A 27864-nucleotide genomic window follows, 5' to 3' on the forward strand; every position below is an offset into this window, starting at 1 on the left:
TTCACAACACAAATCTTTTTATTAGTGAGAAGACAAAGGCAAACCCATAAGGAAACACTTTGCTGTATTTAATGCTTGTTCTCTACAAAAAAAGGCGATAATGATAAATTAGGAAATATTGTTGCTGAGTGCAAGCTACTCCATGTCAGCCTGCAACCCTTTCACGTTTTCTACATCATCACTGCTACAATATATACAAAAGCCCAATTGTTTAAATACGATTGTTATAGTTTGCATCCCAGCCACTGAGTTGAAAATCCAGCACAACTTTAGACATCAAAACTGAAAGAATACCAAAACTGTCCCAAATTTAATGTAACATTACTGAGGTACTACCAAAGAAACTGCAGTCTTTAGGACATACTTCAGCAGTCTTGGGGTCTCTCACGAACAACAGACATGTCCAAATATCCCTTTGCCTTGCTGGGGAGGCCAGCACCTTGCAATTACAGTCCAAACCATCCTGGAGGAGAAATCACACTGTGTGAAATGCACCAAGAATGTCATTGAAAGAAAAAAATAAATCAGAAGAAAACATCAGGGTCAAACAGACACACTCCAACAATCCAGTGAAATCAAATTCCGTGAGACAAAGTCCAATGATTTTGAATTTTGCAGGTGGTATCTAGGTATCACAGGCATAGCTCAATAGGTTTATCATTTTTGACATTTGGGCTCATTATAACACATACTCAGCCTTGTGCTGACACTCAAACTGTTTTTGTTTCCGTTGTCTTTAAAAAATTATATACTTTACTAAGCTTAGTCTACCCCTTGTTCACCATTGATACCCCACATGACACCCTTATGTACCTTATAAACATACTTATTCCTCTACTCAAGTCCAAAAAGTCTTGTAAATAAAATATTAATCTCTATTTCTTCTCATGAAGTACTCAGTGCTTTAATATTAAGTCAAATTTTCTTTTACTTACATGGTGAAATTTTGGGAGTCACAAACAGCTGTGCAACAGATGTGCATCCGCTTCATATGTTCTCTCTTGAAGAGCAATAGAAAATGATGAACAAAAATAGCTAAATAATATACTGTAAGTACGTGTGATATACATGTACTGGCGAGAAGTATCAGAAAAGCTAATATTTTAAAGCTATACTGTTTATAAGTATAATTTTGTTGTTTGGCATGAGCTAAATCAATGAGATTTTTAGTGTGTTTTAGAAAAGTTTGATCTTGGTGGGAAAATGCATGTTTTTCATTTTCTTTTATGCTCATGAAATTACAAAAAATACATATGTTTAATATCGAAGAAAAAGGTGCAAAAAAGGGTTTAGGGCTGGTTGTTGTTCTGAGCAAATAGGTCAACAAGGTTCAACTTCCCCTTTCGAATTTTACAAGAAAAATGAGGATCTGACAGAAATAGCTGAACCGTTGAAATATCTTACAAGGGAATTCTAAATCTGACAGACAAAACCCGCAAGTCTCCACGAATAGGGCAACGTTCTCTACACCCTGTAATGAGAGATTTAAGGGCATAGCTAAACATGTCCTTAACAAAACTTCAGACACTGGGCAATACATCCCATAAAAAGACCATATCCAAGAATGAAAGGAGAGTCTGTCAGATGATACTCATTATATGTAGAGACTTAAAAGGCAAATCAGAATCCATCAGAAATAGCTAAATATTCTCAATGCTTCAGAGTCCGAAAGATATAGAAAAGGTCCTGTGTCTTACAAGTGAATTTAGACTGTCCAACATCCCATAAAATTCTAAACATCTTATCATATAAATACAATAACTTGAGATTCCACGTAAGACAAAACAAAACTTGAGGGGTATATCCCAGCAGTCTAGATGTCTTGCAGGAAATGTGAAGATGGCTGCTATCCAAACTTGCAGAAAGAAGCAGGGGCCTGAAAACAGAATCTGAACGATGCCTAAATGGTCATGCTGGAGAAATTATTGACAGGTATATGCCATCAATCTTCATGGATTAGAGACAAAATTCTCTGCTAGCAATCCCAACCCAACAATCATGGTGACTTACATATTTTGACAAATTTAGCTTAACAGTCCTAGAATCTTGGATACACAACTTTATAGTCGGGGTATGTTACAAGAAAAATGAGGGTCCATGTGATACAAACCATAGATTCAAATGTCCTGCAGGGTAATCCATAAACTGCTGTGCTTTGCTGCACAGTGCTAGTTTCACAAAAGTTGAAAGTGGCTTACTGTACTTACCACCAAAAGGTTCTGGAGAAATCAGATACTTACTGGAAGTAGAATAAAATTAAATATATATTTGATTTTAATTTAAAACAAAAAAAGAATAAATGGTTTAGTCCTTGTTTTGCTACCCAGAGAGTCCACACATTTGTTCTTTACAAAGGGACGGTCAACTCTGTCAATGTGGGTACATCTTCCGCTCAGTGGGTGCCTTGCCCAGAACCTCCCCACTGAACTGGTATGTTAGCTTTTTCTTCACTTTTTTCACCTCCCCTGTCTTCCCGTAGTTCCTTAGTGCTCTGGCCATTTTCTGGTACGTCATTTTCTTGCGGTTGCCCTTCTGCACCCCCCAGCGATGGGCTAGAATCTCCTTGTGTTTGGATGAGAATTGGAATGTTCCTTTCTCTTTGTCCACCCACCAAATACTCTCCTTCATGTCCCCATTTCGCAGCAAGTCCAGCAGGAACTGGTACAAACGGATCTTCTTTTTGCTGCCTGTGGAGGCAAAAGAGATGATGTCTGTATGGCTGTTGCTCAACTTGACATAAAATACTAGCCTATTCCAACTCACTCACCTGCTTCGGCATTGCTCATGCACACATTGTGTTCTGTCAGGTCATTCTCTCCATCAGAAACCTCAAAAGGGGGGCTTCTTCTCTCTAGGTCCTCCTCATCTGAGCTGGGTTGGACCACAGGAGGGTAGGCCAGGCAGTACTTCTGTATGTACTGTACCTGAAAATCAATGGTAAAATGTGAGAATAAGCAAGATAGAAGGCATCTGTGGCATGGCTGTTAGGAAAAAAAACACAACAAAATCCTCCACCACCTTATTCAAGAACTGAGAATGAGTGTCATACTCCTTGTTCGGGGTTACGGTATTTATAAGAAGGAAATAATGTGCATGCAGGTCATATATCTCTGTCAACTCTGTAAAATAATTAGACTGGAGCCCTGCATAAGTCTGGTCTCTGTTCCAGAATCAAGATGGACAATGACAACAATGGACTTAAAGGCTTGACCTACTCTGACAGGCTAAGGGGCACGGACCTGTTCAGTCTTTAACAGTGAAGAAAACATGGGGGCCTAATCTAGGTCTTCAAAACTCTCAAATGCAGAAATAAATTTGACTTATGGCAGAATTCTTCCAGTTAAATAGTGTAATGCATACAGTACTTGAGGACACAGGTGGAAATTAAGGGGAAATCAGCACACTTTTTCAAACAAAGGAGACTTTGGATCAGTATGCTGAGGCACATTTTTAAAGGGAATTCTCTAATGGCCTTCGACTTTAGACAAAAAGCTTTATAAAAAAATTATCCCCCGTTGTTTGTTCTATCTGCTGCATCCACCCTTCATTTGTTTTTTCATTACAGCACACACTGACTTTTGGCCTCCTATTAATCTTTGTAAGTCTATTCAATGTGGTTTTAATAATTTTGGACATTTCTTGTAGGGCAGTGTGGTGCTTAGTGCTGCTGCATCATAACTCCAAGAAACTGGGTTCAAATCACTACGTAGAATTCTGCACCTTGTCCTCAATCGATTCGTTCTGATTTATTGTGCAGGCATTACAGGATCATCTGTGAATCAATTTTATGAAAATTCTGGTTGCAGTCAACAGCAATTGTCCTTAAGTTCAGTACTTAGGTTCACTGTGGCTGCAGGCTCCAGCATGATGATCAGCCAGTCATTTTACCTCTAAATGTAATTATCTGTCTTTTTCTTTCTTACTTCATAAAAGTGCTTAAGTGTGAGGTTTGCATTTATAAGAAATGTAGAAACATTTGACATTTTACCATAGCTTAATTCTCTTTTGTCACTTTTCTATTAATTCATGTTTGTTATGTGGAGTTTTCACCTTAATTTTACCTTAATAGTTACAAATAACAATGAAGTGGAGTGTATAGCAAATGTAGAAAGTCTTCAGTGTTAAACTAAATAATGGCTTAAATAATCAGAACAGTAAAATGAATGTCATGATGATGATGCATATCTTAAAACCAAGAAAAAAAAAGATCCTCTAGTAATATACAGTACATAAAACCTTGATACATTCAAATAAAATTTAGAAAACCAAGTTTGTAGTTTTTGGATTGACACCAATAGAGAAAAACTGGAAAAAATGCTTGTTTAATTAAGGTAGACAATCATTCTGACCCTGCAGCTATAATATGTGGTTACTTCAACCATGTGCCTTTGGAAAGAACTATAACAAACTTCTATCAGTGTGTATCATGTTCCACTTCAGGAATTAACAAGCTGGACTTGGTCTTTTGAAATGTTAAAAAATGCCTTGAAGTGTAAACTACTTGCACCTTTGGGCAAATTTGATCACAACCTGATTTGTATTACTTCTGTCTACAAGCTGTTATTAGACAGCAACCTGTTACCGCCAGGACAGTGAGGAAGTGGAACCCGGAGGCTGAAATGGCTCGGAATGACTGCTTTCAAATGACAAACTGGGAAATGATGCACGAGTCATGAGGGGATGATATTGAGGGACTTTTGTGCTGACACAAAGCCAGTGAGTTGCTCTCCAAACAACAAACCCTGGATTACTAAGGAGCTAAAAAGTCTCCTAATGAGAAAAAAGAGCATTTAAATCTGGTGACAATAAGGCTCTGAAGGGCACCCAGTAAGTGCTAAAGAAAAAGCTGAGTGAAGGAGAGCATTAAAAAACTAAAATAAAAAACAAACTGACTCAGAAAAACATGAAAGATGTCTGAAAATGAATGGCATAATTACTGAACTCAAGTCATCCAGAACTCAGGTGCTAGAAGGAGATGTGAACAAAGCTAATGTGCTGAAGTTTTTTTAACAGACTTTACCTCCCACTGCCAACTTCTTCCAGTGACTAATTTCCCCTTGCTATCCCTTCTACATCAACCACTCCTATGATGTCAATTGGAATGGCCAGCGACATGTCCACCTGTGACCATCAGTATGGGCTGTCCATCAGTTAAAACGAAGTAAGGTGACAACTGTGAAAGCTATACACAGGGAAAAGCCGCGGGACCAAAAGGAATCAGTCCTCAAGGTCATGTGCTACCCTCTGTCACCTACTTAGTCTATCCCTAAGGCTCCAGAAAGTGCTGCTGCTGTGGAAAACATCTTGCATTGCTCCACTTCCAAAGAAGGCAGGGGCCTCTTCACCTAATGCCTAGAGACCAGTGGCATGTCTTACATCGTGAAGACCTTTGAGTGGCTGGCCCTGGACTATATAAGTTCTCCTGTGGTAGATCACATGGGCCCAGTGCAGTTTGACTATTGGATAAAGACTGGAGTAGAGCATGCAATTATCTGTCTGCTCCACAAAGCTTATTCTCACCTATACAAAGCTGGCAGCACTGTGCGAATTATGCTTTTTGATTTCCCCCATGCCTGCAATGCCATCCCCCCTAAAGGGTAAACTCAGAGATATGCTGGTGGATGAGCCTATGGTGTTCTGGATAATGGACTATCTGTCAGGTAGACTGCAGTCTGTGAGACTCAAGGACTGCGTCTCTGATATGGATGTCAGCAACACTGGAGCACCACAAGGAACAGGCCAGTCTCCCCTTCTCTTCACTCTGTACACCTCAGACTATAAATATAACACCAGGTCATGTCACTTACAGGAATTCTCATAGATGATTCTGCACTTATGGGGTGTATCACTATGGGGGATAAGACAGAGTACAGGAGTCAAGTGGAGAACTTTACTTCTTGGTGCAAAGAGAATTGTCTGCAATTTAACATCAGAAAACCAAGGAACTGGTTATTGACTTTCACCGCACCAAAGAGCTTCTATGTCTGGTCACTATTCCATGTGGGGATGTAGAGGTGGTAAACTCCTACAAGTACTTGGAGGTCCACATCAATGACAGGTCGGACTGGTCTCAAAACACAGAGGGACTAAACAACAAAGGGCAGAGCAGGCTCTGTTTTCTTAGGATAATGTGTTGCTTTAATGTGGGTAGTGACATACTTCACATCTTCTATAACTGCTTGATGACCAGTGTGATTTACTATGCTGTGATGGACTACGCTGGTAACATCACAGAGACTCCCACAGAATCAACAAGTGTATTAAAAGGGCAGACTTAGCTATAGGATGCACTCTGGACACCCTGGAGGTAGTTGCAAAGGACAGAGTTAAAACAAAACTAAGTGCCATTATGAGCAATGCTGTACATCCTCTTTCTGACATGCTGACACTGAGTACTTTCAACCAGTGAATTATTCAGCAGAAGTGCATAAAAAAACTGGGTGTCCTTTATGCCAATAGCAACACATCTGCATAATGCCTGTAACTTCTGTAACCAGGTCAGAGGTTGTTCTTTTTTATTTTTCTTCCTTTTTAATCATTCTGGTGTGTGTTCAGACCACAGTATGTGTAAGTCTATCTATCTATCTATTCATTTATTTAATAATAAGCTTCTGTAAAAAGCCACATTTCCCTGAAAGGTACAAATAAAGTTGTAATCTAATCTAAGGCTGGAGTCCAATTAAGCCCTTTTATATCAGAAGGTTCCAAATGATTCTAGACACATTTAATTCACCTATGCTCCAATGTAAGCAAACATCCATCCATCCATTGTCCAATCTGCTGAATCCGAACACAGGGACAAGGGGGTCTGCAGGAGCCAATCCCAGCCAACACAGGGCACAAACCAATCCCAGGCAGGGTGCCAACCCACCGCAGGACACACACAAACACACCCACACACCAAGCACACACTAAGGCCAATTTAGAATCGCCAACCCACCTAACCTGCATGTCTTTGGACTGTGGGAGGAAACCGGAGCACCCGGAGAAAACCCACGCAGACACAGGGAGAACATGCAAACTCCACGCAGGGAGGACCCGGGAAGTGAACCCAGGTCCCCAGGTCTCCCAACTGCGAGGCAGCAGCGCTACCCACTGCGCCACCGTACCACCCTGTAAGCAAACAGTTGTGGAATAGTTATATAAATGCAACATGCCTTGGGATAATGTGTACCACAGAAAGGCACTGTAAAAACTAAAGTGTGTTGGTATGTTAAGTGCACGGTAATGTACAGTAACTATAAGCTTTCCAAGAATTAATTTAAAATGTAGCATTATTACTTGCCTTGTTACTTCACATTAAATGAGAACTCTAGCTTTAAACCTTTATGACTGCATAATATCTAAATCACTGACAAGATACACACTCAAGACTGAAGCCATATTCAAGCAAGCAGCAGAATGACAACATAGCTTAAAAAGGTCAACTGGACACCTTTCCAGATCACATCAATGCTGGAAGCAGGCCGGTACTCCCTGGTACGCAGTACCTGCACGTTTTCCAGTTTCGACATAAGAGTACTGGCATCTCTTCTTAGTGTATTGGTGATTACCAGCACCTCTTCAGAAATCTTCACAGGGACTCCCTGAACTTTGATCAATTGTCATTGTATCACGATGTTTATTTAATGTTTCACCATACCAGCTTGGTTTTCTTAGCATACCAGTGTGCACTGACACTTCTGAAATCTTCAAGAGGGAAAGTCCACCCTCAACTATTTGATCAAATGTCACTGTACTGCCAGAAATAGAGTGCCACCAATAATTTCATTCCACTTCATGCACTGGATCACATTATCAAGAATTTTAAACTAAGAAAAAAAACTAACATAGATTACTGGGCCCTGCTCACATGAATTAAAGTAATCTAAAAATCCCTTTGTTATGAATAAAGCACATTTTTAAAACTCATGCATAACATAACATAATATCCTCAACACCACTTAATCTAATTTACACTGGGAACAAGGCAGGAAACAGCCATGCATGCAAAATTAGTTTATTTTTATTATGCAAAATTAATGAAAAATTGTATTTAATGTCTTTTAAAGCCATCAGCTATATTTATTCCCAAGTTGTGTTAAAATTGCGCATTCGTGAGAAGTCATCAGGAGCTCTGGCAGTTGCCATTATTTTTGAAAAGGCAATATGAGTGTACCAGCTAGTGACAATGGATGTGTCAGATTTGCAACTGTGCTCACTTTTTACAGTTTAATTCTGTGTCTTCAAAAAGGAGCCCTGCAGTGTCTAGTCAAGGGCATCTCAACTACAAGGCCAAAGTCGTGCCATCAACAAAGCTTAGGAGTTGACGTTTGTATTAAAGCTGGCAGTAAAATATACATGTCCACCTTTATAAACATTTAGAAATTTTCCAGTTAAATACTTTCTAGCAAGACAAAAGAATGCTTCTAATGTCCAATTCCTGTTTTTTGTGTTCAGGACATTGAAAGCATATTTATAAAACACACTGAGCAAGGAATTTATATTTACTTTTGTCTAGTTTCAAATGCTTAAACTTTCAAGCAAGTGTACGAGGTAGGTTCTAAAAATATTTTTCTTTACCATTGAAATGGTGACAGTAACTGTATATCCTGAGATAAAGCTATTTCTGGTGTAGTTTACAAGTCTGCTTATGAACTACTACTGCGTTATGTACTGTATTTATAAAACGAAGGAACACAATTACAGTATATACATGTAGTGAACTCCTGCTGTAGTTTATTTGATCTTTCACTAAAGCACCAGTGGAACAGCCAATCTGAACTTTCACTTTGCCTTAAACATCAATAATTCCTTCTATATTTATTTTAGCCAACTATACTTTAGGAAATCATTGCATTTCATAACTATCAGTTTGCACAAGAAAAAAATTCTTTATATGTGAACATTTTCTCTTTTTCTACATTGGCATAAAGACTTATTCAGCTGAAAAAGGCTGTTAGTCAAAATATTAAGTAAAATAAAAAATATATCGCTCACTAAGTTAGCTAAATGTTGTGTATGTATAAATGTGTACATGTGTAGTGTATGCATCCATCACCCACTTCTCCGTTCAGTGTTGAAAGGAGCTATCAGCATTGGAAGCAAGAAGGGAACAGAACACTAGTTCACAAGGCAAATTCACTCACACTGGTGCAATGTTGAATTGTCAATTAACCTAACAGACACGTTTGGATGTTAATGGAAAACCCGTGCAGACACAAGCAGAAATGCAAACTCACGACAGACAGAGCTCAGACTGAAATTCAAACTTAGGACTCTGAAACAGAGGAGAAGCAGTGCTTGACCCTGTATTCATTATGCAAAATGCATTTATTAGGATCATCATGTGCTGTATATGCTCAGTATGTGGCAACCCACTTAGAAAAGACATCAGATTGATATAGTCTTCAATTTCCATAATGTACATGTTTTTGTGTTGGCAAGATGACACTATGTACTTTCTATCTTAATTTATGTGAAAATCAGGTTCCAGTGCCTTGACCATTTGTGGTGAATGTTCATCCAAGGTTTGTAATGAACAGTCATATAGCACATTTTTGACAAAGTATGAAAACTGTTTTATAAGTCTTATTACCAGTATAGAAAGCATTTGTAATGGAAACATTCCCCCACTGATTCTGGTGCTACAGCAACTCTCCATATCTCAAAGTTGTTTATTATTATTGTGGCCTGGAAAGTTTGAATGCCAGAAGCTGTACATAACCATTTTACATAGGCTGGAAACCATGGTACAGTTTGTCACATGACTTTTTTACTACTATAAAAGATTTATCTGTGACTTTGTGAATAGCATCACAAAACTGAAGCCACCAACCAAAACACACAATGTGAAAGGGCTTCATCTGAACCACAATAATAAAAAAAAAACTGCAAAAACAAAAGTAAATAGTCCAAAAATGGAACATCCCTGGACACCCAAACACAGATTCATGACAAAAAGCAATCCCAAAGGCTCTGGTGTTAAAGGGTTTTCTTTTGCAACACAGTTAAGAGTGAAGAAAACTCAAGAGAAATGAATAATACTGTATATACAACCAATGTGGTAATAAAAAAGCCGTACATTGTATAAACAGTCCGCGGCTAAACAATATTCATCTTATGTGATATCTATCACCCCCAGCAAAATTTTAAAAATGGTGAGGTTTCTAAGTATTGGACCATTTTCAAAGGATAATCACAAATCCAACAAGGTTTTATTCTGCAAATTCTGTCATGAGTGATGTAAACACATAACTATAATGATGTTATTCAAACTAAAGCTAATAAAATAGTACAATGTGAAGGAATTATACTTGTACAACTTCTTTTAGGAAGAGGCCTTAATGTTATGATTTGAAAGTATCAGATTATGTGGGATCTATTTCTGCATGCATTTAGCATTTTTATATTCAGTCAGTCAGTCATTGTCCAACCCACTATATCCTAACACAGGGTCACAGGGGTCTGCTAGAGTCAATCCCAGCCAACACAGGGCACAAAGGAGGAACAAATCCCGGGTAGGGTGTCAGCCAACTGCAGGACACACACACACACACACACACACACACACACACACACACACACACACACACACACCAAGCACACACTAGGGACAATTTACGATTGCCAATCCACCTAACCTGCATGTCTTTGGACTGTGGGAGGAAACTCACGCAGACACGGGGAGAACATGCAAACTCCACGCCGGGAGGACCCGGAAACAAACCCAGGTCTCCTTACTGTGAGGCAGAAGCGCTACCCACTGCGCCACCGTCACATTCATCAGGTCATTAATTTTTACTGTCACTGTGGTGACGCCACTGCTATTCTGCATTTGTTTTTTTTATAATAGGTGTCACCATTTCATATATGATTTTGAATTGCCACAACCATATTACTATTACTGTAGTGACAATACCCCATTGCTGTTATATTTCTGATAGGATACCCCCCAGCTGGGGTTCAGATTCTTGTGTTATGTCTATTTTGTTCATTCCTGATGCTTTATTTATGTTAATGTTACTTTTGTTTATTGTGTGCCTTATTTTTTTTTGACTTCTGACTTTGTACAGTATGTAGGCTGCCTGTATGACATTCTATGTGTGCTGTGGGTGATCACCATTAAGAACTGCCCTCTGCACTATAAACCCAGAGGGTCTCCCACATTTCTTGGCAGTTCATTTTGAACCGGCATGGGAGTCAGCGAGTTTTCTTGTGTTTTCAACTTGTGAATTACCTCTCTTTGTATACTACATTGGGACTTTGTTTGCTTTTGGATTGGCATGCCTGGTGTGCTCTTTGCAGCTTTACAGTATTGCAGGGCATTTTTCTTGTGAAGAATAAATATTTTTATATATAAGGATTCTGCGTTTGCTCTTCTTTCTAGCTGGTTGGCCCCTCTAGAGGGCATTTTTTGACAATGTGCTTTGGAACTCTTTTAGAGCTTGGGACCTAGTCGTTACAAATGCTACTACATTTCGGGATTGGGAAGAAAAAATCTTCTGTGTTTTTAGTTAAAAATAAAGACTGTTTAGGGAGTTAGGATTCTGAGTTTTGTTTGACTTTGAGTTCTGCCTTGCATGTAATATTTTGGTATTATGACCTTCATTGCCTTTCTGGCTCTTATCCCCTGCTCATTCCTGACATCATGTTCTCACACTTTCTGTATTACATTGATTGCTTTTGGACTTTCCAGATTTCGCATCATTGTCATTGGACAGGTATCCACTTAGAAAACATTTGAACCATTTATTAGGAAGCAATACCTACAGGGCAGAACAGGCAGTGTGGCACAGTGGCTAAGGTCATGGAACCTAAACCACAAAATTTCATGTTTCTGCTTTTTCAGTAAACAGTTGGACTATGGATAAGTACTTGTAAAGAAATGTGGGTTAGACAGGACATCTAACAGGAGCTCTAAGTGAGTTGGAGTCAAGACTCTCCATCCAGGAGTACGGTAATAAATACTGTAGCTTAACTAGAGCACAGGTATGAACATAGTTTTCTGAACTTAGTGAATAGAAAGCCACCCACCAGAGGCATAACAATCAGTCTTGTATTGAGCCTGCTAGGGATTTTTTTTTGTGTTTCTTTTTGCAATTAGAGGTGTATAACGGTCATCACATACTGTACATATTTTGTGAAAATAAACAGGTTAAAGTAACTGCCAGCATTCAACAACATATGTATAATTTCACACTTACTGTACATCAAGGTATGCTTTATGTCTTGGTATGTTTCAGTTTAAGTTACTTGTAGACTCTTAAATCTATTTGGCTTGACTTTGGGTATGTCCATAAGAATACCCTGCAATTGACTTGCATTCTACTTAGCCTCATGTCAAAGGCTGCAAGGTTTGGATGACTCTATATTAGAACAAGTGAGTTTACAAAATGGATGAATGGCTATAAATTAATTGGAATGAAAACATGGGGCCAGTACCATAACCCAATTTCACACCATCTCAATCTCTCTGTTCCTCTCTATGTCCGTCTGTTTTTCATCACCTATTTTTGAAGTAATTATCAAATGAGCTTACAGTGAAGCCCAGAAGAGTAGGAACATTACAGTGTTAAACCACAGACACACAGTGAAAGGGGAAGTTTAGCTAAATCTGACAGGGCAGCAGATCTGCTCTTCATTTTAAGTTGAGGATGTAAGCAGTAAGTTGGCCAGGACTGCACAAATCTCTTCTAACAGAGTATGTGTGTCATGTAACCTCTGATTTGTGTGGAATGTGTGTTGGGTCTTTTTAGTCAAAGCTCCTTGGATGTGTGTGCTCTGTCACTGCTGACACACATTTTCCATGTGTTCTCAGTTATGGGTATCATGTCTTTTCCCATTTCATTACAGATATATATTTGTCTTCTAGAACACTGACCTCTTCTTCTTACATACTGCATGTGTTCAGTCTCATCTGAAGTGTGTGCTATGAGGCTTGTATCTCTTGTCAATATTAAGTCTTGTGATACTTGTGTCACATGTCTATTTATACCTGTGCTTTATTTGTTTTGATACATATGTCACGTACCCCCTGGTATGTGCGCTGTGTTGTCTCCGTCTCCTGTGATATATACAGTATGTCACATTTCATTAGAATGTGAAATTGGAGAGGGCAAGCATTTAAAATCTGTCCTTCTTAAGTACCTTTACTGTGGTTCGCTACATTTTCTTGTGAATGTGGCTTGGTCACCTATCAGCTCCTTTTGATGTGTACCAATTTGCAGGATATCACATTGCCCCTCAGAGCTCAACCAGCCTGCCCTGAATGATGAAGACAGAAGGACCCTGCTTGTCACACAGAAGCCTCTGGTCAAGGAAACTGTCTCTCCTATTTCTCAATAGCATTTCTCTCATGAAGTCTTTAAAAGGCAAGATGTCTGGCCAGCTTACTGATTACGCCCCCGACACTAAAAGAACATCAAATTTGCTGTCGTGTCAGATTTAGCTAAACTTCCCCTTTCACTATGTCTGTGGTTGAACTCTGCAGTCTCCCCACTGAAACACTTTAGCTAAGTGTTTCAGAGCAGCCAGAGAACATCACACCTATGAGAAGACAGATGAAACTGATTGTATCTGTGAACATGTAACATTCAAGTCAAATAAGACATAGAACACGTTACATCAGACAGAAGCATCTCTGGTGAATGCAGCATATACTGTATTTATGCACCTATATTTCACACATGTCGGAGGAGACACTTATACTGTAAGTGGAGACAGTCAGCTAGTATAGGGTAGAGACAAAGCACACATACCAAGAGGATGTGGATTTCAAATGAGAAATACCATCCGTAATAGGAATATCCCATTCTTAGCAGGGGAGATGTGACACATATGCTTGAAAAGACATGTTAGGAAAGTGAATGAGAGACGAAATGCATGTCAGGGAAACAGAGTACATGTCTAAACATACATGACACTCATGTCAAGAAGTCAGACTCACATTTATGAACGTGACACTTACATAACAGAAAATATGACACATATTCTTCTGAAAGGAAAGGACACAGATAGCACAGGTGAATTAATTCTCATGTTGAAGAAGACATTACACGTGCCAGAACAGGCAAGAGATTTGTATCAAAACCTGACAATAGTATTAGAAGAGACGTGACTTGCCTGTAAGTGGAAACAATCTAAAACATAAGATAAAGACATATAACAGAAAGTATGACACATGTTTCTGAAAGAAAAGGACATGGAAAGCTCAGGTGAATAAATGCTCATGTTGAAGGAGACATTAGACAAGTGCCAGAACGGGCAACACATTTGTATCAAAACTTTACAATAATATTAGTGGAGACATGTTCCTGTACACTGAGACAATCTGAAAATGTAAGGCACAGACAAATACCAGAAAAGGCATGATATGGCTATTAGAAGAGACAAGACATGCATACATGGATATTACACACTTATCAGAAGATATTTGACATACATAGATGAAAACACATGACAAGCATGTAAATGAGATGACACGGATATTGGGGAAGCATGACAACTATCTGAAAATTCATCATACCTATATTTAATTCAACTCAGCTCAGTTTAGTGAGTGCAGGTGCAGAGCACTGTGATATGTGTGCAGTTACAATGCAAAAATATACATACAGTATATATAGTACATATAAATATACATACATATACATATGCAAATATAAACTTTACTAATTACATAGTGAATGCATAAAGGCACAAAACAGTTTGAAAGTGGATAACATAAATGGAGCCCAGCACTATTTGTCCATTAAGTAATTACAGAACTAGACATGCAAACAGCAGAAAGTACATGACATACATGAATGAAAAAAATGGAACACTCTTTACAATACACTATAAATTATCCATGTATCCATATCACCATAGATATCTTGCATCTAAAAAATACAATGTTCACTTCAAAGGTGACAAAAGACTCATAACCGGAGGAGAAACAACACTCAGACCAAAGCAGAACACAAAACACACATATCAATCACATGCTAGGAGAAAGAATACTCACATCACAGGAAACATAAATCTGAAATATATGACAGGTTTGACAGAGGAAACATGTCTGTTAGGTATAATGAGATATGACATTAACATCAGTATAGACTACACATGCATATCTGAGGAGATTATGTGTATTCTGTATAACTGCCTCAGGGGAAGTAGTATGTGTGAGTATATGGACTTTTTCTTCCAAAATCATTATGTCAGATATTTATTTGTAAATTCAGAAAAAAATATACATCATCATTTTATTAAGGTATATAATCTCTGTTGAATTCCAAACAGTAAAGATTAATCTCAATTTCAAAACTCAAAGAAGCAACCATCTCTATCTACCTGGAACTGAAAAGCAAAAACCTTGACGTGAAACAAGATATCTGTCAGTTTTTCATGGCACACTATTCAGTCTCCCCTTTCTAGAAAGTTTCCAAAAAGCTTTAGCATCTGTACTATACTAGTGTTGCTTTTCCTTTCAATTACACTTTCATCTGATTATTCAGAATGTACCACATGGGGGAGCTACAATAAAACAATGCCTCCGCTCTGTACTTGGGCGTCAGCGTGGGTGGGCATATATGAGTTCAGTGAAGAATTTCTAAACACATGATGCTGCTCTACTACACAAACAGATCAACTTCACTTTAAACTTCCTTAATTCCTTGATGTTGGTTGGGGAATTCCTGAATATTTACATTGTGCTTTAAAAAGCTAGTCTATGTCCAAAAGACTTAGTGGACAGTTTCTTTGGAACCACTGGTTTGGTTGGAGAAAGGTTCCTTAGCATTCAATTATTCAGGAAGGTGAAGTTCAGCAGTGGTATCCCACTTCTGAATTAGTGGGACACTAAAGAATAGCCTTGTCTTGCTTGTTTCCTTGTTCTGTGGATGGCCTTACAAAGCAGCTCTTCTACTTCCCATCTGTATTTCAATGACACCCTGCTTGTGTACATCAGACCCCAGTAACGGTCAACAATCCACAAGCCAGCGAACGATGAGTTAGCATAATTGCCTGCAGGCCTGCTGGGAGTTGGGTAACTCTGCTTGCGTGAGGCGGCTATCTGGAAGTAGACACTAACCTCATGCTGCTTTACTCGTATTTAGAATTTCCAAAGGTCTTTCTGATCTTTCATCATACGTTGGAGCATGACTTAATACCAATGGGGGATTTTGCCAAGGGGTTTCTAAAAAATTCAACTATTAAGGGCTGAGCAAACATTGGGGTCACAGTGGTTATATGGGCACCTTCAAAAGACTTGGCATTACAGTAGCTATTTTTTTCCCCACTGCAAGATGTTTTCAGACTTTTATTCAGATGTGACAAATTTCAAAAAAATGTTTCTGTGCAGGATGAAATGTGATTGTCCACTTAGACTTGATGCAAATGTTCCTGCACTGCAGGGCTGTTGGCAACCTGTGTAACCGTCTACTGTGAACCCACTTATTTGCCTTATGCAATGAAATTCAGGGGCAGCTGCTAAAAATGGCAATAGAACACAACCCACACTAAATTAGACACTGCTTCTTTAAGGAAATGGAGACTTTTGGGTCAAGGTTCTACCTGTCCAGGGATCTCACCATGGACCTTATGACATATGGAGAGGATTATTGTTCCAGAACCATATGCAGAAGCCCATCACATCCACTAGTATAGTGGCCTTTCTAAGACCTTCAAGAAGTGATTTGCAAAACCATTGCTTTGCTGCCCAGTGCACGCAGGGTTAACAGTGAGATGCGGTGACCACTATCTCTTTTCGGCAGGGAGTATTTTTGAAGCAAATTACGAAATTTCGACCACGGGGGAGCAGTTTGAGTGCGGTGAGCCAAACTCAGATGGGAACATTGTGCAAAGTCTGACTCCAAGCTGCAGCTGTTATCTGCCTGTGAACTGGCTGTATAGCGCCTTTCTGTCCTGAGAAGAAATACAAATCACATTTCTTCTTTCCTTTTAACTGCCCAGCTCTCTGGGCTGAACAGTTAGTGTGCTGAGTAGGTTAGGTGTTGTCAGTGACCCTAGCAGAAGAATGTGAGTTTGGTGCACCTCCTTTTTGGTGTATGTGGCAATAGTATAAAATAAAAAATGAAAGACACTGAATAATAATTGGAAGGTGTTCACTATTGAAAAGTTCTTTAAAAAAATAATGAGTGTGAATAGTTTTCTAGTTAAAGAGACTAAAAACAAAGAGCTAAATTGGGCTTGGAAAACAGACTAAAAAAGCAGGGAGCAGTCTAAAAGGAGAATTCACTGTGCTCACGTAGTAGTTTCCAAAAAGCACAAGGAGATAGATAAAGTCTAGTTCTAGGACACAACATTCATTTGTTAGATAAACTTCGATTTTGACTAGAGCTCCCTGATCACAAGCACTGCTTTGAAGCATGTAACCCACAAAATTTAACTTGGTTAAGTGATGAATTAGAATGTTTTCCCACTGATTCACAACACCCCCTGTGACAAACACAAAGATGTGAGGAGACCTGACTCAGAAATACACTGATCCACCAGCTGGGCTGTGGAACTGAACTAGGTCACATAGTCTCCACTAAAGTGCATAACATAGTTGACAAGGGTTGACTAAGTGATGCAGGAAGCCACTGGTTGACACAACTTCCTCTGAAGGACAGATTGGGGAGAGATGACTAGGCTCAGGAACACACAAAACAATCTGTCTATACATTTCCACTGCCTCCTACAGCACATTTGTCCATGAATGTCTGAGATGCACTTGAACCGGTCTCAAAGCTTACCTGTTGGAGTACGTCATGTCTTCTCGAGTACATAAACAAATTAGATGAATGTGGCTCATGGAATAATGGGTCAGTCAGTGAGTGAACTGGGACTTCAGGTAGAAGCCACTTATCTTTAACCTTTTTTTATTCAGTTAAGTGGTGACTTATAAAGTGCAAGGCCAATTGTGATCACTTGGCAAAGTGGTACACACTGATTCTTAAACTGGGAAGTTACTGGTGCTGGAATTGTCTGTTTACATGTAAAAGTATTAAAGGTGGCCACACACAAGAATACAGTCAGATGCTGAACTGGTATCAACTTGGCAGTGACAGGGAGAGACTAAGCACAGAGTTAAAATTCTCTTATCATGACACATAGCCTCCTATCAAGTGCTCGCTTGGTAGTGATTTGATTAACTGATATATGCTGACATTTGAATTGGGAAGCTACCAGTGTAGGAACTGGCCCAGGATCACACTGACCAGCGATTTACACTGGGAAGTTATATTACCCCACAACATTTTCTGAAAAGCACAAGACGAAGCAGCTTGGTCCAAGGTTGCAAAGGGAGTGATTATCTGAGGTGATATTGAGCTTGCATTTGTCAAACAATTTGGATAAGTGATGCATGCTGGAATGTAGGAGGCCACTAGCCTTAGAGTACTTGTAAATTGGTATTCAAGGTGGCTTATATGAGACACACATAGACAAGCAAATCAAGATCCAGCCTGGACAATGGAGCATGAAGGCCACAAATGAGAAGACTAGGCTTTATATGTGTTTGGGTAGTAAGTTGCTAAGCTGGAAGGTGTCTGGTTTTACACTCTTTAGCCGCTGAGCCACAGGACCTGCTGATAACCGATACAGATAAGGTCAGAGTAGGATTCAAGTTGCAAACCTCACTGAAAGCAGAACTAGAGAGTAGAAATGGAAAGTGAGCAGAGGCTGGGCTCAGAAGTGAAATTTCAAACCTGTTGGACAGGATGTGGTGCTGCTTTAACACTAAGTGCCCATGGGGGCCGGGCAGGGAGGGGAGAGCAAGGGTGGTGGTTCTCATTCTCCTAAGTAGTTGGATCCATCAGCCCATTCTGATTGACTTCTTTCTTTGTGTCCTTCACATTTCACTACTACAGGAGCAAGCTGGACAGCCAGGCTGCTCTCAGATTTCTGATCCTGTATACTCTGGTTTTCTAGGATATCACCTTCTGTTTTGGCTGACACTTAAATCCTTCTCCCCCATGGCATCTCTAACAAAACTAATAGCCATCTTCTGTGTGATCCTTGTCATTAACACACATTCGTATTATAACTGAACACAGCCATGAAACAGGCTTTCACCTTGCTCATCAGGCTTACTTTTAAAAGCAGTGAAGCCAAACCTTTGGATTTGAACTCACATGCCAAGTGCATATATACAAATGGACTTGAACATTTTATGGGCAACACTTACTTTTATCACATTCAGCACCGACTCACCTGTGGAGTTATTGCCAGGTTCGCGCCTCCCAGTCCTGGGTCTATGGCGTGCATGGGGTCAATGTCCGAGTAGCGGTGCAGTTGCTGCAGGTGCACAGGGGCAACACTCTGTAGTTCAGTAAAGTGATTATCAGGGAAGGTTTCAAACTCCGGATTGTGCAAGTGATGTGCATGATAGTCCCAGCAGTGCTCTGTGAAAAAATGTAAATCAAAGCTTAGTGCCCCAATAGCTCCAAAAATGCAGTGGCCTCTTGCTAGATTCCTCCCCTTTCCAACTTATAATGTTCCCAAGAAACTTATAGGATTAGTAAGCATCTGTCTGGTCTCTACCATTGGGCTAAGTAGTAGTAGAGTAGCAGTGTATTCTGGGGCCTTCATTTCTCTCCCACTTTCTTCTTCCATATTGTCACTCCACAATTTACATTCTTCCTATACTCACACTCCCATCACTTCATCTATTTTTTACTTTCATTCACATGAGCTTTGCCACTTCCACTCCTTGATTCCCGATTTCAATTCATCTAAAAGCTACTATATCGGTGTGAGGAATAAGGTAGTGCAAAAAAAAAAAAAAAAAAACTCAAGTGAGGTTACAGGAATAAACATAGATCTTTTGCATCTCCTTTATATAAAGAATTAAGGAATGTAGAAAGAGTAAGAAGGGTGGTACAGTAGCACAGTAATTTGTGTGGTTGATTAACAGTTCAAAAAACCCAAGTGCATTTAATAACAACATCATTGTCTGTGAGAAGATTTCCATTTTCTTCATGTGAGTGTGGATACTCTATTTTTCCTCCCTCATCAAAAGATGTACTTCTTAGGCTAACTGATGGCTCTAAATTGACCCAGTGTGAATGTAGGTGTGTGCATGAGTGTGCCATGCAATAAATAAGCTTTAATGTAGGCAGAACAACCCCCATAGATATATATTTGTATAATTATGTTCATTCATTTGTTGATGTCATTCCCCACTCGTGTTTATTTCATAAACAAAACATTGATCACATCAAGTATAATCTCTCCCTCTGTCTTCATCCCACTATATACATATTTGTTTCTCTTCACACATCCTCCCTTCCACCTAGTTTATGATCTTACATTTTTTCCAATGCAGGCTACAACAAAGGACACAAGAGAACGAACAAGAGTAAGCATTAACATTGCCATCATCTGTACTTGAAGGTGCTTATTTTCTTGTTTTCATACTTTAACACTACCTGTTGCTCAAATTTTAAATCCAAAGGAGCGCTCATACAATAAATAATTACGTTTCTACACACAATCAAGAGAGACCTCACCAAACAAACAAAAAGTCTCTCTCACTAGCACCATCACCCCTCCAACTTTCTTAATCTCTCTTTATTTTTCTGTCCTCCACTGTCCCCTTATCTTTCTCATTCTCATTCACCTGTGTTCCTTATCAACATCCACCCCATTTGTATTCTTCTCTTGCTTTCAATTTCACCCCTTTACACCTGCTCACCTTTATTCTCCTATCTTTACACTTGTTCTCCCTCCATGTACCTGTTTACACTGTGGAGGACTCCATGCCCCATTTAAGTTTCAGGTTTATTCCTACTCCCACATTGTTGGAATTGGTGGTCTATGACATATCTAATATAATGGAAAACTTCTGCTTGTGTATGTGATTGACAAAAACTTAAAGAAAACATATAACAAACCACAACAGAGAGCTGTAGATTGTATAGTCCAGTTACTAGACATCATCTGTTGTCCATCCTATAGCTCACTTATTTCAGTACATATTCATGGGGAGTTAGAGAATGAGAGTGAAAAGTACAAATTTTATGCAGACGATAAAGAGGCTGGCATTTGAACTCTGGTCCTGGACTTGTGATAAATACGGAAACGCCTTTTATTTATTATTACTCATTGTGCTCAAGCCCACGCTCTATACAGTATTAGATAATAAGAACTTATCATAGTTACTGCTTGGGTCATTTTCAGACATCATGTAGCTAAACTTCGATATTAGTACATTATTAATATTATGGTGGTTGTCGATTCAAGACAGATAACGACATGAAGAAAGCGGTGCACGAGTGGTTGTGAGGACAACAAAAAACCTTTATTCTGCTGGAATCCAGGCACTTCGAGGCAGATGGCGCAAGTGCATTGAGAAGGGTGGAGACTACATTGGGAAATGATATGATCAGTTTTATTAAGGTTCGTTCCATCTTCTAATAAATCCCATTTTCTAACTTTAGCTTGACTCCCCCTTCGTACACACAGAATCTTTTTAAACCTGAGGGCAGCCCATACCTATCCTGCAAACAAGTACTGGAAAACACCCTGTACAGGGCACCAGTTTAACACAGGGAGCAATTTTAGAATTGCCAATCAAGCTAACCTGCATGACTTTGGGGAGTGGAAGAAAAACCAAAATACCAAGAAGAAAACTCATGCACACATGGAGAGAGCATGCAAACTCTACACAACTAATGACTGGAGATCAAACCTAGAGTCCTGAATTTGTCGGGCAGCCATGCTAACCACTTTGTCACAATGTCACCCGCTCTTCTTAACATCTTCTTCATTGTTATTTTGTCAGAATTGTGATAAAATTCCCCTAGAAAAGGCTAAAAAAACAGTATCGTGAAGAAGGCCCCATTAAGTTTATTTCTGTTATGTAGTCTTTGGCTATAATATTTAGGTGAGGGTGAAGTTAGAAATCACAAATAAAACAGAAAGCAAGAAATTATTGACATTCCCAGAGTTAAATTAGTATAATGTGTGTACGTAAAGCTCAGAGCTGCTGAGTCTAGCAAAACAACATGTCCACCGACTCTGAGATGGTGATGGAGCCGGATGCAGAACTGTTGTGCAACTTGATCACAGTTTTGCATGAGCTTGCTGGACTGACCCACAATGACTACGTTCCTCAGTAAGACAAATTCACACACACACACATACTCATCATACACACCATGGGACACGCCTGCATCAGTATCCTGCCCTTCGTTTTTTAACTTTCTTGAGCCAGCTCGTTCCCTTACTTTGATAACACACTCAGCCTCACACTTCTTATTACACCACTACCTGGGGTACTTATTTTCTTTTATTTTTTAATCTTGCACCATATCTACTCATTCTTGTATGATTTTTTTTCAGCATTTTCAAAACTGCCCTTGACGGTCTTTAAAGGTGAACTGGCACCGGGTCAGAGCACACTGTCAGTCTCCCAGTTTGAGAAGAATTACTTTTAATATTGAGGACATCACTGGTCAAACAACTGACTTGTGCAGTGAATTAAAGGACTGCAGGTGCTTCAACACGAAAAACTTCTTTAAAGGCCTTATTAAACACCAGATGTTTCTGTATACAGAATATGTTTGTTTTTTTTCTTCTATGCTCAAAATTCTCTAGATTTCAAAGATTGTGTGATTCCATGTGGAATAATCCACACTAATGCTGAAGGTACTTTGCATAACAGTTTAAAAATCTTACTAAAACCAAAAGGCTCTTTATTGTATGCAAATTAGCAGCTGTAAAGACTTACAGGGAAACAGGCACGCTGCTCTCAGAATGGCTAGAAAACCACTTTGTGCACGTATGCTGTTGGATTATGCACGTAGAAAGTGTGAGCAACCATGGCTTATTTCAACAACTGAACCCCATTGTTTAACCCAAATGATAAGAATGGATTCAGAATTTGTCAGTCATCTCTTGCTTATAATTTGATTAGGAAACTAGATGAGCATTTAGTTATTTTCCTTAGGTGTATTACATTATTTTATACTTAACATGTAATTAAAACTTACATCTCATTTTGGGCTGGATTGCCTTCAGTGCTGAATGTACTTGTTATACCTGTGTCAACATTAGTTTCCTCTTACTCTCCAGAAGCAAGCTGTCAGACCAGGTATTGTTCCTAAATTGTCCCACTTTATGGGAATACAGTAAATGTGTGGCTTGCACCGCTGCCTCACAGCTTCACTGTCACTTATTCCTGCTTATTCCTCCAGTGTCTCCCTGGGTTTTTTTTTTCACTGGACACTCTGTTTTTCTTCCCATATCCTAAACACAGGCATGTCAGGTTTATTGACCTTGAATGATCAAGCCTGTTTAAGTGCCTATGTGTGCCCAGCAATAGACTGCTGCTTCATCTAGGGCCAGTTCCTACATTGTGCTCATTGCTGCTGGGATTGGCACCAGCCCTTGAAACCCTGAACTGAATTAAGCAATTGCCATAATGGAAAGATGGATGAGTTTGTACTGTATGTGTGCAGTATTCTAATTTCTGCCATGTACTAATGCCCCACCTAGGGCAGTTTAACTGTTCTTGTGACTCCCTGGAACTGTAAAAGGAGTAAGCAAGGCAGATCTATCCATCCATCCATTTTCCAACCCGCTGAATCCAAACACAGGGTCACGGGGGTCTGCTGGAGCCAATCCCAGCCAACACAGGGCACAAGGCAGGAAACAATCCTGGGCAGGGTGCCAACCCACCGCAGGACACACACAAACACACCCACACACCAAGCACACACTAGGGCCAATTTGTAGAATCGCCAATCCACCTAATCTGCATGTCTTTGGACTGTGGGAGGAAACCGGAGTGCCCGGAGGAAACCCACGCAGACACGGGGAGAACATGCAAACTCCACGCAGGGAGGACCCGGGAATCGAACCCAGGTCCCCCGATCTCCCAACTGCGAGGCAGCAGCGCTACCCACTGCGCCACCGTGCCGCCCAAGGCAGATCTATTCTTTTATAAATTAATTTTTCAGAATTAGCTCATCATATTGATAAACATTTTTAAATTCTCCGCAATTATGTGTAGAAAAAGCATATCCCTAGGATGATTATATGATACAATGCGTTACAGCTTATTTTTGCATAGCACTCTTCACTGAGTGCAGGCACAGAGCACTGTGAACAAATTCTCAGGTTGAATGCAGGTATAGATTACACTAATTGATAGATACGGAATTAGTACATACAAAGATACAGATTTATTTAAACACATAAATTAATTCAGAACACTTGACTCTTTGGAGAGCATGTTTTTTCATTTATGTGACAGTTTTTGCTAAGACAAGAATGAATCTGTTGCTAGGAATTTTTTTTCTTGGTGCCTCACTGCACCAACAGCACTTGAGCTAGGGCTTATGAGCAGATTTTTCTTGTACACCCTGTGTAACACACCACTGTCTTTCTATAATCCATAAATACTCTTTAGGATTGATTGGTGACTATGAATTGGTCAGTTGTGAGTGTGTACCCTATAAAGACCAGGCATCGCATCAAGGGCTGATTCATATTCTACACAAATCCGCTTACCTAATCCAGTTCAGTGTCTCAGGAGGCTGGAGCCTATCCCAGCAGCACTGGATACAAGTCAGGATACAGCCCAAGGCAAGGACTACTCACACATAATTAAATAGACAATCACCCTAACCAGCACATCTTTGGGGTTGTGGCAGGAAAACACGGCAAGAATGTGCAGGCTGCACAGAGCCCAGGGCAGCGGTGCCCTGAGATGGCAGCACTACCCACTACACAATAACCTCCAACAGTGGGGTTAGTTAGTTTTCTACATGATTGCAAATCAGATGTTGAACGGCTATTTTTGCAGTTAGGCGGCATGGAGGAAACTTGCCTCATGTTCCATTTTCTCACTCACTCGTGACAGGTTTTGTATTTGTATAGGCGTCGGCCGCAAAGCGTTAAATTGCTTTAACACTGCAATCCTTCCTATTACAAAACTGTTAAAACGAACTTTGATAGCACTTTTACTGATGGGCCTTTCACTCGAAGGATAAAATACTGCATTTAAATAAACTGATGAGACGGCAACAGGAGAGAAGTTCATTAGAATGGCTGGACCTAACTATCAAACTTATCTCAGGAGGTGCTCATCTTGAAAATACACAGGGAGATGCTTGCAATTCCGAATTCACGCTCCTTAACCATCCCCAAGGAACAAACTGCTAAATTTTTGATTACTTTCGTCTAACACGATAGTTGATTCGAATTCACAACCACTTTCTGGACTCATTTACTGTCTGAAGTCACACTGGGCAAACTCCATTTTGACACAAAACTGAATCGCGACTGTAAGCGAACGTTTGGTGTGCATGTTTATCCATGCAAGTATACACAATTGCACTCGCCACGTAAAGGTTTAACCAACAAAATGTGAAGCTTTTACTTTTTCAGAGTGAAATTATCCATCCTCTGTATATTGGGCAAATGCAATATCATGTACAACTCTATCGGAAAAACATAAAGTATTCACCCCTTGGTCTGATTTCTCTTTCGTTTTTTCTGTCCCCAGGGGTCCTCCACTTCTGTCACCTCCAGGCACACTTTTATGTCGAGTTCGACACCTTCAGGACTCTCATTCCACCATTTTTTTTTTCCAGCCACACAATTGCAGGTTCATGTGAGGGTTTACTGCGCAACCTGCCGTGGCCTTGACTTCAAGTGCCTCCCACAACAAAGTGTTACAAGCGTGTGCGCCTTTATTGCCCGCCAGCCCTCTGTTGACATCCGGGGACCCGCCAGGCTAACGGGGCTAAAGTTCCCGAGTGACCGCACCCCCTTCTCTATCATTTCGTATCCCCCTTTCTAGTGATGGCACAACCCGGCGTTTCAGAGCTACGCACCTCCGTGGCTATCCCCGTCGCTGCTCAGATAGTTGTAGTAGTCGTGAGCTGAAGGGCGGTACATTTCTGGATCGTAGATCATTTCTTCTGTCTGCTGTTAAATAAAAGAAACAGAATGGAGATAAAAATGAGAGAAATATCCAGGATTTCAGGCAAACAACTGTATTCGTAAGCAGTTTTCGTTCAGTGCAGTTTAAAAAGACTCGCCCTAAAGTTTTATTAAAATACCGCATTGTGTAATAGATTCAAAACAAAAGCACAAAAAAAATCATAACTGATAGCGTTAAACTTGTGACCAAAAGGCATCTAGTGCTCCTGATTGTCTGTTCCCTCGCTTTTAGCAGTCTTGCTAAATTATCCTCTGAAGTAAAGAAAAAAAAAAGCACTAAACCGTAAAAGTGAAAGCGAATAAAGGACGCCATAAATAAACTGAAACGGATATTTAGCAAGGAGCGTTTAAGATCGAGAACCTGAGAAACAATATTTAATATATACGCACACATTGCCTAAAATATAACAAAGTGAAAAACAGACAAAAAATTACAAGCAAATCGAAATGGTTTTCCTAAATGCCATATTATTAGGTAAAAAAACAGTAAAGTGAAATAAAACTGGTGATGAACTTGATCACAAAAGAAAAGAAGAAATTCAAATAGAATATTAACGAATATAGACATGTATAAAGAATAACTTGGGGGAAAAAACGATCGGGGATTTCAGTTACAGTAGATAAAGGTTTACCAACAGATGGTGAAGAAAAAAAAAGACATTTAACGCTTAAAAGAATTGGAGCATTGAGTGTTGCTTTTGCAATTCTTATTTTGTCTTGGAAAATTTTTGTGTGTAATAATTCACTGAGAAAGATCTGCAGTTATATAAAAGTGATCGGCATTAAAGGTACAATTGAATTACGACGGACAGATTTTATTGTTTCAGGCTCCGTAAGTGAACACTCCGCGCGACATTTGTTATTTTTATGTGAATCGGAAAAGCTTAACTCATTATTTTTAAATACCAGCAGACTATTTTTTACTGTGCATTTTAAACGGATGCTATTTTGCCGGTGTGGCGTTAATTTCAATACAGCAGATGGACTCTATAAGTTTTAACTTTTATTTGCTGTTCATCTTTTATTTATTTTAATAATTCAAGTTTGGGTCTGTGGGTGTGCGAGTGTATCGCATTTCTTTCAAGCGATTCTAATTGACTGCAAGATTTCAGTTGCCAATTTACTTCTGATAACACAATGTTTTATGGAATAACGAATTGATTTGTTTTATATAATTCCCATTGTGTTAAACATGACACAGATGAGTCTATGCATTATTTTGATTTGAAATAAATATATAAAAAGTTTAGGATGAAGAGCTAACTTTTGAATCATTGCCTTTTAACTTTTAGAACCACTGATCACTACTTTTTTGCCCTACCTCTTATTTTTTCATTCATTTAATGATTAAGAGCTTTCCTCCATTCTGTAGGCACCTGTATCATATTTATTTTATTTAAGCTCTGAATTGTTTTCAATTATTAGCCTTGTCCATTATAAATGTGTTTTACAGGCAATGCCTTGCTTTGAAATTGGCATTTGTACTTTTTCAGCCCAAACAAAAGCCTTCTTTTGTGTTTCTGCATTGAACTAATTGACACTCTCTTTAAATATATGGCAGGCAAAGTGCCCTCCTGTACATACTGAAATTTCAATGCTATAAGTCCACTAGCAAGTCTACTTACAGGGTTGATGAGATAGCCTTCCATTCTGCAGGCCTTCAGAGCGAAGTCTCAGGCCCAAGCGATATTTCCGGGGCGACTCTGAAGCTTTCAGAAGCGCATGGCATCACTTGGTGCAGCTCTCCACGGCACTCTTCTTTCCTTTTTTCTTAAATCTGTATTTCCACAGCTGAAAGGCTTCGGCTCCTTTCACTCCACCAGCTTGTCCAGTTTTTACATTACACAGTAAGCCTAATGTTCCCTGTTCGTTTTGGAAGAGGTGGCTGGGGACTGTATTTACTTTTTGTAGAAAGTTCCTGATTCTTAGAGATGTGTTTGATAC

At 39.5% G+C, this 27864-nt stretch overlaps 1 protein-coding gene across 1 annotated transcript; it reads right to left on the minus strand.

The window, feature by feature from the left end:
• Window positions 1-27864, minus strand: spi1b (Spi-1 proto-oncogene b). Its single transcript, XM_028794268.2, has 5 exons — window positions 27546-27864; window positions 25812-25905; window positions 19180-19370; window positions 2768-2924; window positions 1-2687 (listed from the first exon to the last, which is right to left on the minus strand). The coding sequence occupies exons 1-5, from the start codon at window positions 27567-27569 to the stop codon at window positions 2371-2373; spliced, it is 783 nt and encodes a 260-aa protein (XP_028650101.1). The 5' UTR covers window positions 27570-27864; the 3' UTR covers window positions 1-2370.

The sequence above is a fragment of the Erpetoichthys calabaricus genome, chromosome 2, assembly GCF_900747795.2.
Source record: "Erpetoichthys calabaricus chromosome 2, fErpCal1.3, whole genome shotgun sequence".
In the NCBI taxonomy this organism is placed as follows: Eukaryota; Metazoa; Chordata; class Cladistia; order Polypteriformes; family Polypteridae; genus Erpetoichthys; species Erpetoichthys calabaricus.

Excerpts from the sequence above, each read along its gene's own strand:
- spi1b (XM_028794268.2), bottom strand. The coding sequence starts at position 27,569 with ATGGAAGGCTATCTCATCAACCCT. Across the intron at positions 19,371-25,811 it reads CGACGGGGATAGCCACGGAG|AGCACTGCTGGGACTATCAT; the intron begins GTGCGTAGCTCT and ends ATTTTTTCACAG. Across the intron at positions 2,925-19,179 it reads ACCTGGCAATAACTCCACAG|GTACAGTACATACAGAAGTA; the intron begins GTGAGTCGGTGC and ends ATTGATTTTCAG.